This window comes from Mytilus trossulus, chromosome 1, assembly GCF_036588685.1.
Source record: "Mytilus trossulus isolate FHL-02 chromosome 1, PNRI_Mtr1.1.1.hap1, whole genome shotgun sequence".
NCBI classification, from domain to species: domain Eukaryota; kingdom Metazoa; phylum Mollusca; class Bivalvia; order Mytilida; family Mytilidae; genus Mytilus; species Mytilus trossulus.
Window position 1 is genome coordinate 59,669,957 of NC_086373.1, and position 16,280 is coordinate 59,686,236.

General features: G+C 31.7%; 1 protein-coding gene across 1 annotated transcript in view; it reads left to right on the forward strand.

Moving 5' to 3' along the window:
* Window positions 1-205: 205 nt before the first annotated feature.
* The window catches only part of LOC134680775 (receptor-type tyrosine-protein phosphatase epsilon-like), a 94,149-nt gene continuing 78,074 nt past the window's right edge, over window positions 206-16,280 (forward strand). The window contains exons 1-11 of the mRNA XM_063540008.1: window positions 206-326; window positions 3,327-3,444; window positions 4,629-4,696; window positions 5,582-5,823; window positions 7,295-7,382; window positions 9,050-9,117; window positions 10,929-10,965; window positions 11,915-12,012; window positions 12,905-13,042; window positions 13,546-13,691; window positions 13,928-14,063. Coding sequence (XP_063396078.1) covers window positions 3,398-3,444; window positions 4,629-4,696; window positions 5,582-5,823; window positions 7,295-7,382; window positions 9,050-9,117; window positions 10,929-10,965; window positions 11,915-12,012; window positions 12,905-13,042; window positions 13,546-13,691; window positions 13,928-14,063 — 1,068 coding nt within the window. The 5' untranslated portion in view covers window positions 206-326; window positions 3,327-3,397. The remainder of the gene's footprint in view (window positions 327-3,326; window positions 3,445-4,628; window positions 4,697-5,581; window positions 5,824-7,294; window positions 7,383-9,049; window positions 9,118-10,928; window positions 10,966-11,914; window positions 12,013-12,904; window positions 13,043-13,545; window positions 13,692-13,927; window positions 14,064-16,280) is intronic.

A 16,280-nucleotide genomic window follows, 5' to 3' on the forward strand; every position in this document is an offset into this window, starting at 1 on the left:
CTACAACAGACTCATCAGTGAAGCTCGAATACTAAAAAGTTAAAAAGGCCAATTAAAGAACGAAGCAATTGTTAATAGGTCTACAGATCAGAAAAAAAAAGACAACACAGTTTTTTTCAAATTATTTTTACTGAAATAAACTTATTTTTGTGTCACTCGGTCAAACACTTTGTACTTAAATTTTACAGCTTGTAGTTCTGGCTTTTATGGAAGTGGATGTCTTCAAAACTGTTCATTAAATTGTGTAAGACCATCTTGTCATCATACGAATGGAAAATGCATTGATGGATGTAATAACGGATGGAAGGGATTCAATTGTACACAAGGTTTATATTTTTTTTTGTATATGTTTGTATAAGAATTGAACGATAAATAGACGCTTAGACAAATCAGTAACACATTTACCTTTCCAAAGCGATACCAGAAAACAGAATGCATTCCGCTTTCTTTTTAAAACTCTTACTGGTGAAAAGTTAGTCTTTAATTTATTTTTAATATAAACATGTTTGTAATTAGTAGGATTTTAGCTGATTATGCACATCACTCGAAACATGCACTTACATTGTTGAAAAATGAACTGTGTATAATAAGGGATTTTTTAGATTAGGCTTTCCTATGCAGAATAAACAGATGTAGAAACGTCATTATTGTATCTAATGAACAGAAAAAGACAGATAATGAAAATAGCCATGCTAATTTTTCAATTAATAATATATCCATGTGACTTTATCCTTTATATTCCGGCGTGAATTTATTTCAATTGCTGTTCATAATACTAAATAAAAAAGGCAAAATTTTCTTTTGATTTGCTGTTTTAAGCACAATTTACAAATAAATATAAGGAAAACATATCTATAATACTAAAATTACGAGGTCCAATTTGTCAGCCGTCATCACGTAAAAACGACGAATCAAAGAATTCAACTTTATATATAACTAATATAGAACAAAGGTGTGGATTAAAAATTACACCACTCCAGGCCCTTTTGTTTTCCACGTAACTAATATTGCCAATAATTAAGAAGTTCCGGGTCGAGTCCGATACCGATACCAATAGTATATTCATCTGTTACCTATTACCTTATCTGTACGTTCCGCATTTGACAGGCGCACCACCAAACGGTGTATTCAGGATATGCTATATACACGGGTCATACTCACAGGGTTGACACTACTAAATTGTCAAATTGTTACCTATTGTAGTATTTTAATCAGTAAGACTTTATCAGATAACAATACGAATACTAAAAATAAGGCGTATAGGTACAGTTTTCAATTTGTTAGCGGGCATGACGTAAAACAGCCAATCAAAGAATTCAACTTTATTTATAACTAATATGGGACAATGCTGTTGATTTAAAAAATACTCCATCCCAGGACCTTTTGTTTTCCAAATAATTAATATAACCAATAATTGATAAGTTCCAGTTAGACGGGTTCAAACAGAAAGATTTGAAAGTAGAGAAAACTGTGATAACTATCTTATAATCGGCATGACTTTATCAGATGACAATACTAATACAAAAATAAGTCTTGCGCATAGTTATATACTTTAATTCAATCACGGACCCGCGATATCACGGGTGTGTTCTAGTATATTTAAATATATATATAGTACCCTTCTACAAATAGTAAGTTAAATCTGCCTCATATCTTGACTTGAACACGTAACTTTATGACAAAATCGATGATTTCAGCTGGCCAAATGTCAATTTTTTTTTTATTTACCAACATTCCAGTAGCGCTTGTATACGGAGTATATATATCCCCGATTTCCTACGATACTCCAGGGGTTACAACGAGTATTTCCTATCAGGATTTCCTTGATAGAGGGTTGCTACTAACAAGAAAGCTATCAAAGTTTGGCCAAGAGTTCCAAGTGGTGAAGTTAAAATCATCATTTCGTACATTTATCGACAGTCATCACCAGCTGAATGACCGTAACGGAATATCCATTTCCCAGATGATGGCAAACATGTTCCTAATGTCGAACTATAACCCCGTTTATTTCCCCCGAAAGTCACCTACCGAATTAAAGTTATTACTGGGCTTGTATTTACATAAGCAACACGAAAGGTGTCTCATGTGGAGCTGGATCTACTAGTATTATTCTGGGTCACTGAGATCCCCAATGTTTTGTGTGGTTCGTGTTACTCAGTTCCTATGTTGTGTTTTGTTTACTTAACTGTTCGTCTTTTGGTTGTTTTCGTTCTTAGCAATGCAGTTTTATTTTCAACTTATGATGAGAGTTGGAATATCTCCTTGGTATCTTTCGCCTTTCTTAAATTCTCCCTCGCCCTGCTCGTCCGAATCTAAAGCATTTAATCTCTAAATTCAATTGGATATTAACAAGACAAACACAGATCTAGGATTAGTTGCTCGCAGTAACATCGTATTTTCACTTGCGATACAATATTTTATTTTACTTTATTGTACATATTTCTTCGATTGAACCAATATATAAACACATGACATATAACATTGTTCCTCTTTCGCATCGTTTCTTTTCCCCGGCTAATACCTCAAACGCATGTACGTACAATAAATATAGCAGCAACTGCAAACATACCTATGTGACCTCCTTCAATTCGAAGTAACTGCGAGCACATTCGACACTTATACATTTAAATCCCAAACTTTATATAGTGCCTTTAAACCCCACCCATAAAATCCGCCAAAACTTTTCTCGTGCCTCCTGCACCTAACATCAAACTTAAAGGTAGTACATACTGTTACAAAACCAGTATCCGAACTAGTTATACCAGTTCCCATCTATACATAATAACTACAAATAGTAAACGGCAAAAACCCTATTCCAAACGAAATAAAATACATTTACGTACTATGACTGTATATATCGAATTTTATTATTTTTTATAGAGCAATTTGCGTTCAAATGGAGGTAAAATTTAAAAGATAAGAAAATTGTGAAATGATATTTTAAACATGTCATTCTTAAATGAGGAGTTCTATCTTAAATTGGTAATGAAATAGATAAAAAACAAAACGAATCACAGTTATTTCTTATCTTTTCTTTATATAGTATCATAAGTTCTGGGTTGAAATCGCCTCACTATATCAGTTTTAATTGTGTGCGCATTTCGACAATTTACAAAATGTATTTACTTTTCAATATCGAAATTAAATTATGACATACAAGGTAATATATATCATTTGTCACAACTCGACCGATTCCGTGCCTTCTTTTAAATAGAAGTAGAGTTGCGGATTCATCCGGGGATTGCTGATTGATACATATATTTGCTTATTGATTCTCTTCTTTCATCACAAGTCGTATGGGTTGAATGATTATGCTTTTACTGTAGGTTTTGTTTCGGTAAGATCTGAGTTGCAGGGAGAATTTTACGGGACAGCAATAGGCGGAGGCGTTGGTGCCATGATTGCAGTTGTTTTAATTATGTTAGCAGGATTTGTTATTTACAAGTCAGTTTATTATTTATAGAGAATTCTATCTTAAATCACATTTCTTGTTACAGTAATAAGACCATTTGTTAAATTAAATAAAAGTTTAAGTAAGTCATTTATTTATAAATTTTATTTTAATGGGCATCATCTTGTTAAGTTATGTTGAATAACACTTTGAACTTTACATTGTCTCTTTGGAAAATGCGCAAGCTATATGAAATTTGATAGTATAAAACCATTTGATGCCATTATTTAACATAAACAAAAAAAAATTACTGAAGCATTGCTCTGATTAAGTTCCAGTATACTCATAAATATGAGTGGCCGTTCGTGTAATTGGCGGTATGAACATACCGTATGAAATTTTCAACGCGTTGGATTTTACTTTCAACGCGTTGGTATTTACTTTCAACGCGTTGGTTTTTACTTTCAACGCGTTGGTTTTACTTCCAACAAGTTGGTTTTTACTATCAACGGGTTTTACTTCCAACGCGTTGGTTTTCACTTTTAACGAGTTGATTCGTAATTCATACGGTTTGAAAAACGAACGCGTTTATGATAAAACTAACGCGTTGAAAACTTCATACGGTATGTTCATTCCGCAAATGACACGAACGGCCACTCATACATATACAATGAACATATATACCGCTGATCCTTTGCGTTATGCTGTAGACCTAAATGCTCCACTATTTTGGCCTCTGGCGTCACTAAAAGACACGCAATATGCCGAAATGTGCACACCAAGTGCATTCATGTTACTAAATTTCGATGTAATTTCAGATCATTTAAACGAATGATTTTTTTATAGACTTTTCTTTTCATTTGCGCCTTTGGAAGTTTTAATTACGGCCTATGAATAAAAAATAATAAATGGTATTATATATGATCACCATAAACACAATGATTCCAAGTATATTGGCGAGTTTTATTGGATATCATGAGAACTCTTGTCAACTCGCTTATCAGAATGAACTAACATTTACTTGTAAAAACTATGAAACAGTCTAAGATTCATAAGTTCGATTGACTTATTAAGTGTATGCCAAGAAATCAATTTCAAACACCATGGCAATTAATAAAATATTAAATCAGTTTTAAGACAATCCATGATATTCCGAAAGTTAACAAAATCAAATTTTGGGGAAAAAAGTTATGGTTGTTCTTGGACATGTTGTATTGTATTATTTCCGTTTTTGTAGAGAAAAGAAACAATTAAGAAAAGATAAATGTTCAGATCAGTCAAAATCAAGTCAACGAAGTACCTTAAGTAAGTTAAAGTCTCACTACAGATATTTATTACATTTTTTTTTTGCATTTTACACACATTTTAGAGATATCTGTAATGTATTATACAACGATCCAAGGAGTGGGTGTTATACCGTTAATTAATTCCTTTAATGTTTTCTTTCCAGTATAATTTTCTTTAAAAGTCATATTGTTCTGATTCAAGAACATTGCGGATTGGATCTGTAATTCTTATTTGTACCTTGTTACCGATTTGCAGCTCTACCTATCAGATGGGTACAGTTCTAACCTGTACAGCAAGTTGACTTGATAACCTGTCATTTGAACTGGTCAATGTTAACCAGTGACAGTATTTAAGACTGCTCTGACTAGTCATAGGATCTCAATATAGTTAACTTCAAAAGTAAACTTGGTTCTAGAACTGTTTTTATGTCTACCGAAACAGTTTAATTGGCATCAGGTCCGCTACTGATACAAATTAACTTAGGGCCAGTCTTGCCACAGGACCACACCTATTTGTATTTTGCGATAATTTGAATTTTTCTAACAAACTAGACATGAATAATTGTTGTATCAAAGTTTTTTTTTTAATGAATAAGTTTATATTAACTATTATGCTGTACCGTGTTACTGTATGCAAGTTATGAATTAGTCAAACAATTCTTCTTTGATGTTATATCCCTTTTCAAACGTTCAAAGATTAAGACGTTTCCTAAATGTCTCAAAACGTATGGCGGAATAGTTTGCACTTCTTATTAAAATAAACTTTTCCATGCAATTGTGTATTTCTTGAACAAATCCAATATACGTGTTTTTTTATGAAAATATACGTCAATAATTTGAAGAGGGAAAATATAAATACATTTTCTAAATATGTGCAACGAAACTATTTAAATGCTATATATAGATAGGAATAGAGAAAGTAGTCATGTCCACGGATATGTGAATGCAGCCATTACATCGGATACAGGGGCGAGAACTGTTCGCCTTGAAGCCACCACAGAAGAATTTGAATTATTACCTGACAGAGATACTTTTAGGCACAGACAAATACTAATTGAACATTCTGTCAACAAGATACACATTGAAAAATTGAAAGAGGCTATTATTGAAAAACAGAAAGATGAAGGTTTCGAAAAGGAATACCAGGTTAGACATGCAATATCATATTTGAAATTATTTCTCATATTGTCATCGGCTTTAGTAGCACAAAGGACATGTGGTTGCTGCAAATATATGTTTTATTGGTTTCTATTCCAAATTGGCATATTTTAACGTTGTTTTAATTGCAAATAAACTTATCATAGATATTAGGATTAAAATTTTATATAAACGCCAGACGCGCGTCTCGTCTACAAAAGATTCATCAGTGACGTTCGAATTAAAAAAATGTTTAAAAGGCCAAAAATGTACGAAGTTGTAGAGCATTGAGGAGCAAGTAACTGGAAGATTAATAATTATGCGTTTATTCAACAACAGGCCATTCGTTGATTATCTACATCGTCCCTTTGTTGAAGTATATACAGACGCATGTAGTTGTTGACTTATGCCAACAAATGAGCTGAGGTATCTGTAATAATACTGTTTAATGCGCGATTTCATTTTTATTAAATGCATTGTAACATAAAGCAACAAAAAATCACAATAACGAATTTTCGTGACATGGCAATAGAAAATTCGGAGAAAAGAAAAAAAACATTGGCTAATAACGGAATGAAAACAAACAAACCACTCTTCGCTTTCATTAAATACAAATCAACAAATCAGGAAAAAAATAAATCGACTAACATTAAGGGATATTTGATTACCAATCGGTAGGTAGATACGACAAAAATAGATATGCTAATGAGAATCGTCGAAATTTAAACGACCTTTGTAACGATATATGCATCTAGTAAATTAAAAAAAGGTTAAATGTCAGGGATGACTTTGAGTGTTTAGAAACAGCGAATTTTCGTTGCGAAACAGGAATTAGGAAAGGTTTCATTAGAGGACTGATGTATAATTATGCACTTCAAGTGTATTCTTAAATGTGTGATACTTTAGCGAAATTAACCATACCGGTGCAAACCCTAATCCACAATTATGACTCATGATGATGATCATCATATTCTGGAGTTTACATGTTTTTTTGTTCTTTTATGTTATTCATTTATGTATTTTTCTGTCTCAGGTGTTCTTGCGTTTATTTGTACTGTACAATCATGTATAAATGTGGTAATTTCAGCGGTATTTTCAACATTACAATATAAGCGGTAGGTTTCACTAGCCATTATATCTGGTGGACCCCGCAATTTATTTTGCTTTAACTGTCCTAAACAAAGTCGGAAATATGGCAGTTGTTATCAAATAGTCCGTTTATATGTATGTTGGCAAACTACGGTTCCTTTGTTGAAAAGATGTAATACATGTACGGCTTGTATCGCTTACAAATCAGGGATTGTTGACCCTTACAGAGCATATGAGCTAACACCATACTTTTTAGGTGGGTTCATGCATCTTTATAACTAGTCAACTTTTTTGTGAAAATAATGTTGTATTAGTAACCTATAAGCTTCCTATTTTTATTAACAGTTTTCAATTATATTTTGAAATACTAACACTTCTTTTTTTGTTGCAGACATTACCTAAAGGGCTTATTCACGCACACGCAGAAGGTTCAAAAGAAGTTAATAAAGACAAAAATCGTTTCCGCGACTTATGGCCTTGTATGTTAAAATACTTTAATTTAATTTAAAACATTTCAAATTGAAATAATTGCAATACTTAAACAATGTATGTCTAATCAGATATAAGGATACAATACATTTTATACATACACGTTTGTAAAATCTCCGGTGTGTGGTTTTATTTTGTGTTACCACACTTTTGTGAGATTATCCAATCTATGAAGTCGGTCAAAAAGCACAAATGAATAAAATTGAGAATGGAAATGGGGAATGTGTCAAAGAGACAACAACCCGACCAAATAAAAAAACAACAGCAGAAGGTCACCAACAGGTCTTCAATGTAGCGAGAAATTCCCGCACCCGGAGGCGTCCTTCAGCTGGCCCCTAAACAAATATATACTAGTTCAGTGATAATGAACGCCATACTAGTTTCCAAATTGTACACAAGAAACTAAAATTAAAATAATACAAGACTAACAAAAGCCAGAGGCTCCTGACTTGGGACAGGCGCAAACATGCGGCGGGGTTAAACATGTTTGTGAGATCTCAACCCTCCCCCTATACCTCTAAACAATGTAGAAAAGTAAACGCATAACAATACGCACATTAAAATTCAGTTCAAGAGAAGTCCGAGTCTGATGTCAGAAGATATAACCAAAGAAAATAAACAAAATGACAATCATACATAAATAACAACAGACTACTAGCAGTTAACTGACATGCCAGCTCCAGACTTCAATTAAACTGACTTCAAGATTATGATTTCATCATTTGAACATCAGGCACAATCCTTGCCGTTAGGGGTTTAGTTTCATACCATCATAACATTTATGAAAAGAACATAACCCGTGTCATGCCAACAACTGTTTTTAGAATAAATGTGTTTAGTTCAGACGCAAAGACCTTATCAGTGACTCAATATTAACGCCAAAATATGCAATCTTTAATGACTTGACAACAGTATCGTAATTATATCCCTTCTTCATAAGTCTATTCAAAGGTTTTGTAAGTTTCTGAGGTGAATACTGACACCTTTGTGCTTTATAAAGAATATTTCCATAAAAAATTGGATGTGAAATACCTGAACGTAAAAGAAGTCTGCATGTTGAGCTATATTTACGAATGATGTCTTTATACCGATGATAAAATTTAGTAAATGTTTTGACTAGTTTTTGATATCGAAAACCCTGGTGTAATAATTTTTCAGTAATACATAAATTTCTCTCGTTAAAATCTAAAACATTGTTACATACACCAGCGAATCGTACAAGTTGAGATATATAAACACCGTAAGATGGTGACAAGGGAACGTCACCATCTAAAAACGGATAATTAACGATAGCAAATGAAAAATCATTTTATCATAAATTTTAGTATTCAGCTTTCCGTTAGTGATATAGATATCAAGATCGAGGAAAGGGCAGTGGTCATTGTTAGTATTAGCTTTATTTGAAGTAAGTTCAGTGGAATAAATTTTATTAATATACATACTGAATTCATGAACATGAAACATGAATTCACACGAATTGAAACATGAATTCACAGTTTATATCAACTTAATGAAATATGTAACAAAACTCACAAATTATTTTGAAGATGATAACATATTATTTGATCTAGAGTTAATGACTCGAATGACATCGATTCAAACATATTAATTTGCGTTCCCTGTTTTATTAAACTTACTGTAATTGTCTTTCTTGTAGATGACCATTCACGTATTATATTGAAAGGAAACAAAAAGACGGATTATATTAATGCTAACTACATTGATGTAGGTTTACGATGTTTTAATTCTACAATGTTAATACATATATATTTATATATATGTAACATTGTATTATATATATTTTCATTAAATTAAATATTGAAATAAGTAAAAAGTTAGCAGTTGCATTCTATCGATTTCATCCTTCTATTGGGACTCTTCAGGATAATAGATGTAGTTTCGCTATGGGCGACGTCGTTAAGGAGGTTTGTGACGTTCCAGCATTGTTCGTTTTTAAGATGTCTCTGGATCTAATTTCAATTGGAACGTTGGTTTGAAATAACGTTCCATCTCTTTTCTATATGCTTCATCCCGTCTACATTTAAAAATAGGCATTATTTGAAAATGCGTTTTACCACAAGTTTCAAGATGGGCACTAATTGGCGAATTTCTGTATTGTTGGTGTTTTATTTGTTCTTTGTAAACTCGCACCCATTCACAGAGGCTACTCCTGAAGGTTAGTGACTTTGAAATAAAGTCTTGCGGAGATCCAAGATGCGGTGTTTGCGTTTAAGATATAAAATATTTAGAAACAGGTACAATGAAATCATTTAAAGATGGGAAAAATTTCATGTGAACGCCAATATGACTTGTAAGACAACATATCTTTTTTACTGAGTCACATGTCCTGGTTGCCACGAAAATTATATTAAACAGACCGGGAATAGCCTCTGTGAACGGGTGCGAGTTCACAAAGAACAAATAAAACACCAACATTACAGAAATTTGTCAATTAGTGCCCATCTTGACATTTGTGTTCAAAAACATTTTCAAATAATGCCTATTTTTAAATGTAGACGGAATGAAGCATATATAAAAGAGATGTAGAGTTATTTCATAACGTTCCGATCGAAATTAAATCCAAAGAATGTTTAATAATGAACAATGCCGGAACGTCACACACCTCCATTACGACGTCGCCTATAGCGAAACTACATCAGTAATCCTGAAGAGTCCCAATGGAAGAATGAAATCGATAGAATTATGTGAAAGTATTAATATATTCATAACATTATTAGTAAAATAAGTAACAAGTTAACAGTTCCAGTTCAATCGATTTCATTCTGTCATTGGGACTCTTCGGGATAACTGATTTGGCGTCGTTATGGGCAACATGGTTAAGGTGATTTGTGACGTTTGGGCATTGTTCGTTATCAAACATTCTCGGAATCTAAATTTGATCGGAACGTTGTGATGAAATAACGTTCCATCTCTTTTCGATAAGCTGAAGAGTCCAAATGGAAGGATGCAATCGATTGAACTGAAACTGTTAACTTGTTACTTATTTCACTCATTATTTTCTGAATATATATATCTGCACATGTGAACATTTTTGTTTACGCCTATATATACATATATAGGCATATACCTCTAACTGACATAAAGATATCGTAATAGCAAATATAATAAGTATATTTAAAATCAATCAAGAAAATACAACTTCTTTCTAAAAAATGAAGTTTTGTCACATATTTATGTTTCGATTTGGCTTTTAAATTAATTTTTATTTCTTCTTCATCTTTTTGAAACTAGTCCAACGGGTTTAAAAGCTTTGTGTTGGGTAATATAATCATCCAATTATTTCGTTATTCATCTTCAGATATTGGAATATTTCGTTTATTGATCACCGAATTAACGGTCGTCTATTATCAATTAAAAAGTAACTGGAGTTGAAATAATTAATGTTTATCCATAAAATAAATTTTCCGTTGAGTTCTGTTTATTTTGTTATGTTATTTTAGTTGTTACATTAAATATATTTAGATTTTAATAACCAACAACAACATGTTTGATACTTATGAAAATATCAATTTCAGAGTTATGACAAAGAAAAGGCCTACATAGCAACCCAAGGTTTGTAAAAATTTAGTTAAAAATGTATAAAAGTCTTTAAAAAGGGTTTATTACACAAAGATCAAATGATGCTATTATTTCAGAACGGAAAGATGTCTAAGAATTATCTTGGCATTTTTTTTTTTTGGTTTTGCTGCATAGACATTTATCACGGTTTTTTAATTATACTCTAACGTCTTTTGTGTGTTTCGATTTTATTTTACTTCAATCATCATATATGTTTACATATTAAATATATAAATATACAACCAGTTTTTAAGTGTAAAACATCACAAAAAATAACAATAAAATGATCGAATGTAACTATAAATATTTTAGATGACAGATAAACTTCATCAGTATGATCACGACGAAAATGAATCATATCAAACTATTCTGATTGTAAAACTATCACAATCTTGAATTCTTTACAGTAAACAGGTAAAACAGTTTTAGCCGAGCATCATATATAGAGAGACGCTAGAACAATTACAAAATTTTACAAAACAAGACGCAAAGATATACCTTAAATAAAATAGTAATTTGCGATATGAACTGGCAGAACTCTTAAATTCAAAAATATATTTTATGAAAAAAAATCACATGTAAAACCAAATACTCCAAGTATATTTTTAATTCTTAAAATAATTATTTCATTTCATTCAAAGTGAAACTTAAAAAAATCATTTTGATGTAGGATAATATTGTATAAAAATTTCATGTGCTCTCCAAAAGGGTAAGGAATCATTTTCCGCGGATGCTACCGGTCATGCGTTGTATAATCAAAGGAAGGCATATAATTGTGTATGCTCTTCATGTTAAACTGTTGTTTATACTGCAAATCATGAAAATAAACCAAACTATAAGGGTTTGAAAGTTTAAAACCAATATTTATAATGGTTATGATATGGTAGTCTTTCAATGCTTGTCTTTTATATTAAAACTATAATTCGCGTTATCTACTTTAAAGGTCCCAAGAAAAACACCATCATAGATTTCTGGCATATGATATACCAAGAACACGTTAGTACAATTGTAATGGTCACACAGCTGAAAGAGGGAAGAAAGGTATCCATTTGCATTACCACATAAACTATATCCAATCAATTAAATACACTGTTATATGATTTGATTATAATAAAGTATTTTCATAATAATCCAATTTAGAACACTCGGTTTTTAGGGTAGTATACAACATGATTTTGGTATGTGTTGTGCTTAAACAACTGTTTAATCATGTCGTTCTCTACAAAACATAAAGCCTCAATGATCTCATGATATCGTTTAGACTAGAGTGCAGGAAATTGCTGCTTGGATTCCCAGTCGTGTAAGACCAGACCATAAAATTGATATTTTCTACTTTTCTGTTACTCATGTGTTAAGAAATAAAGACTTGTTGGCGTTGGCATAATGTGTCCTGGTAGGATAATATCTATTTGCGTCCTAAAAGTGAATTAGTGTTTTTATCTAGTATAGGGCAGATATATCATGAACATGTTTTTGTCTTAATAAACATGTGTATTTGACAGTGTCTGTTTTTAAACACAAACTCACCATCGTTTTCTGTGGAACACTTCAGAGAATACTCATGACTGTTCGAATTAAAAAAAAAGTCATTATACAAAGAAAAATTAACTCGTTATTGATATCAAGCACAGTTGTATTGATATGTTGTTACTAAAATCCAGAAAAATATCAAATTCCTTTTTGAATATAAGACAGAACAATAATGATGATTATAGTTAAAATGCCGTCATTTTGTTAAGAATAGTCTTCTGATACTACTTTATCAACTTCGTCTAATGTTTTTACCACTTTAAAATATGTGAATAATAAAAAAAAAAAAAAAATGTAACAATGCCTGTTTAATGCAAAATGAAAAATGTATGTAAATGTATGATTCATTTGTTTTGTACCGTTATAAATGTTATGTATATTCAACTTTACCAATTTTCTTCAGAACAAATGCGTACAATATTGGCCTGATGCAGTCAATGAACAAATGGTAGCAGAAAATTACCGACTGACATTGACAAAAGAAAAAGAGCATACACTTTATGTTTACAGACTTATAACGATATTGAACCATAATGATACGGTAATGAATAATGTTAGTCATATTATCTTTCAACTCTTTTTAAAAGAGAAACATGCTTAATATACTTTTAAAATTGGCGTAGGTTTGATAAAAAAAAAAACTCAACAATTGACTTTCGTTTAATTTTCTTTTTTTCTTTTTACCAAAATCTTACAATGTACGCCAGTGGTCTTCCCATCCTCTAATTCGCCGAAAGCTATTCATCAAATAGTGACTTTAAAACCATACATTTGAATGAACCGAGTGACTGGTTTTGAATAATATTAATCCAATTCTTGAACCAATGCATTCATACAACATAAACTTCGTCTTCTGTGCACGATCTTATAAAGTTTTATCAATCCATATAGTATATTCGTCAAAAGAAACACGGTCAGTGATGTTCAATCGTCATTTTTCTGTTAAGTCTTTTCATAATTAGTGATTTATTATGGTGTAGTCTCTTATTTTTCTCTTTTAACATATTCCTGAATATATCCTTATAAAATCAACCTTTATTTCAGAATCGAACAGAAAGAAAAGTTCACCAATTTCATTTCACTCAATGGCCAGATCATGGTGTTCCTGACAGCATCAAATTGGTTCATTTTTACAGGAATGTAAAAAGTGAGCATTGTGATCAAAATGGACCAATGGTTGTCCACTGCAGGTACGAATGTGACATTAAGTTTGAAGGATTCAGACCTGCGTAAAATATACTGCAATACTGAAATAGAAGCTAACGATTACACCATCATTTGTTCACGGCCTTTTTGAGTATCTAATACATCATTTTGGTAAATGAGTTTGATAAATTTGTAGAACAAGTATACGATGAGTAAATATTTGTACTTTTATCACTAACAGTTATTTCAATTTACTCATGTGTTTCAATAAATTTTTTAGCGCTGGAATTGGAAGGACGGGGACATTTATTGCTATTGATGCACTCTATGAGAACGGAAAGAAAACCAAATATGTTAATATTATGGAGTACGTTCAGATTATGAGGAAGGATAGAATGAATATGATTCAAACACATGTAAGTTGCCTTGTTTCTAGCCATACATATGTTGAGTATCTGTGTAAAAAATAAACAATAACACTTTGTACAGATTGCGGAAATCAGAAATTGTTTTCTATCTGAAGCTTACGTGTTTGTGTGTGTTGCATTATCGTTTTGTTGTTGTTGCACTCTAGTGTGTCTGTTATTTCGTTGTTTTCCACTTATATTTGATGTGATTCCAATGGTTTTAGTTTTAACCTGGATTTGTTTTCTTTCAATCGATTTATGATTTTCGAACAACTATATATTAGTGTTGCCTTTATTCCTCACATTACTTGAAAATAATGAGTAAAATGCACGATATGATAATGGAAAGAAGAACACAAAAGTCATTTAATAATATTGTGGAATACGTTGATGGAATGACAAACCCAGTGTTTTTCTTTTTTTCAGTTCTTGATTAACTTTTAACAAGACCCGTATATCCGCATATGAATTTGTAGACCGGGTATTTTATTTTTAATCTATTGGCCTCGACCATATCTACAGGATCAACAAGTGTTCACAAGCTAGCATGTACAAGTACTATTGTAAACATTGGGGACGCCTCCGGGTGCGGGAATATCTCGCTGCATTGAAGACCTGTTGGTGACCTTCTGTTGTTGTTTGCTCTATGGTCGGGTTGTTGTCTCTTTGACAAATGCCCCATTTCCATTCTCAATTTTATTAAATTAAATATTTTAACTCGATCGATAACTCTGCGAGAAAGCTGTTAGTTCATTATGTTATAAACAGCTATGCAATTAGTTTGGTAGTGCCTTTGGCGAACGATAGTGTTTAGTAAATATTTGCTATTATTTAAATCATCGCATATAATGTAATGTTTCACACACATGTCTTATTCTGATTGCCTTTCGGTATCTTATGAAAAAAATGTTAGAGACGAAAGAGACAAAAACTGTCAGTATGTGCATCTGTAGTAGTCAAATTGGTACTGTGAGGCCAGCATTGCAAAACATAACATTAATAATTTCAGATGTGTAATTCCTTATAAAATGTTTATCTCAAATGATTTCGTTTTTCGTGAGTGGTTAATGATTTGCAATGATATATGGTGACATAAACATTACTTTGACAATCAATATTCCGAGCTGATTAGAAGAAGGAGGGTACGGTTTTCGATCAATGCTTCTGGATTGAGAGATATTTTTTGAATTACAAACATTGTTTTTGTCAATTTTGCGACAATAGCGAGAATTAACGTCTTGTGAATATTTTTGTTTGATTTCATTTTAAAAAAGCAATGATTCAAGAAGTATTTAGATAATTTCCGTGATTAAGTGCATGTTTCCAAAATCTTAATCCTTAATGTTTCTTTGGTTGGATTGTAAGAGGGAAGTCGACGGCCAAAAATTCAACATTTACATGCATATCATACTGATAGTTAATAAATGGTTAAATGTAAAATATATATATGTATATTGATTGTATGTAATATACATTGGACATTTATAATTGTTTTTATTCTGATTTCTTATTATTTATCTATTCGTAACGTTCGCTATATCAGATACTACCCTAATTATGTCATAGGATTTATATCAGTAAAAAAAACTTTATACTTGCTTGGCTTTATAAATATTTTGACCTGAGCGTCACTGATGAGTCTTATGTAGACGAAACGCGAGTTAGAGACGAAAGAGACAAAAACTGTCAGTATGTGCATCTGTAGTAGTCAAATTGGTACTGTGAGGCCAGCATTGCAAAACATAACATTAATAATTTCAGATGTGTAATTCCTTATAAAATGTTTATCTCAAATGATTTCGTTTTTCGTGAGTGGTTAATGATTTGCAATGATATATGGTGACATAAACATTACTTTGACAATCAATATTCCGAGCTGATTAGAAGAAGGAGGGTACGGTTTTCGATCAATGCTTCTGGATTGAGAGATATTTTTTGAATTACAAACATTGTTTTTGTCAATTTTGCGACAATAGCGAGAATTAACGTCTTGTGAATATTTTTGTTTGATTTCATTTTAAAAAAGCAATGATTCAAGAAGTATTTAGATAATTTCCGTGATTAAGTGCATGTTTCCAAAATCTTAATCCTTAATGTTTCTTTGGTTGGATTGTAAGAGGGAAGTCGACGGCCAAAAATTCAACATTTACATGCATATCATACTGATAGTTAATAAATGGTTAAATGTAAAATATATATATGTATATTGATTGTATGTAATATACA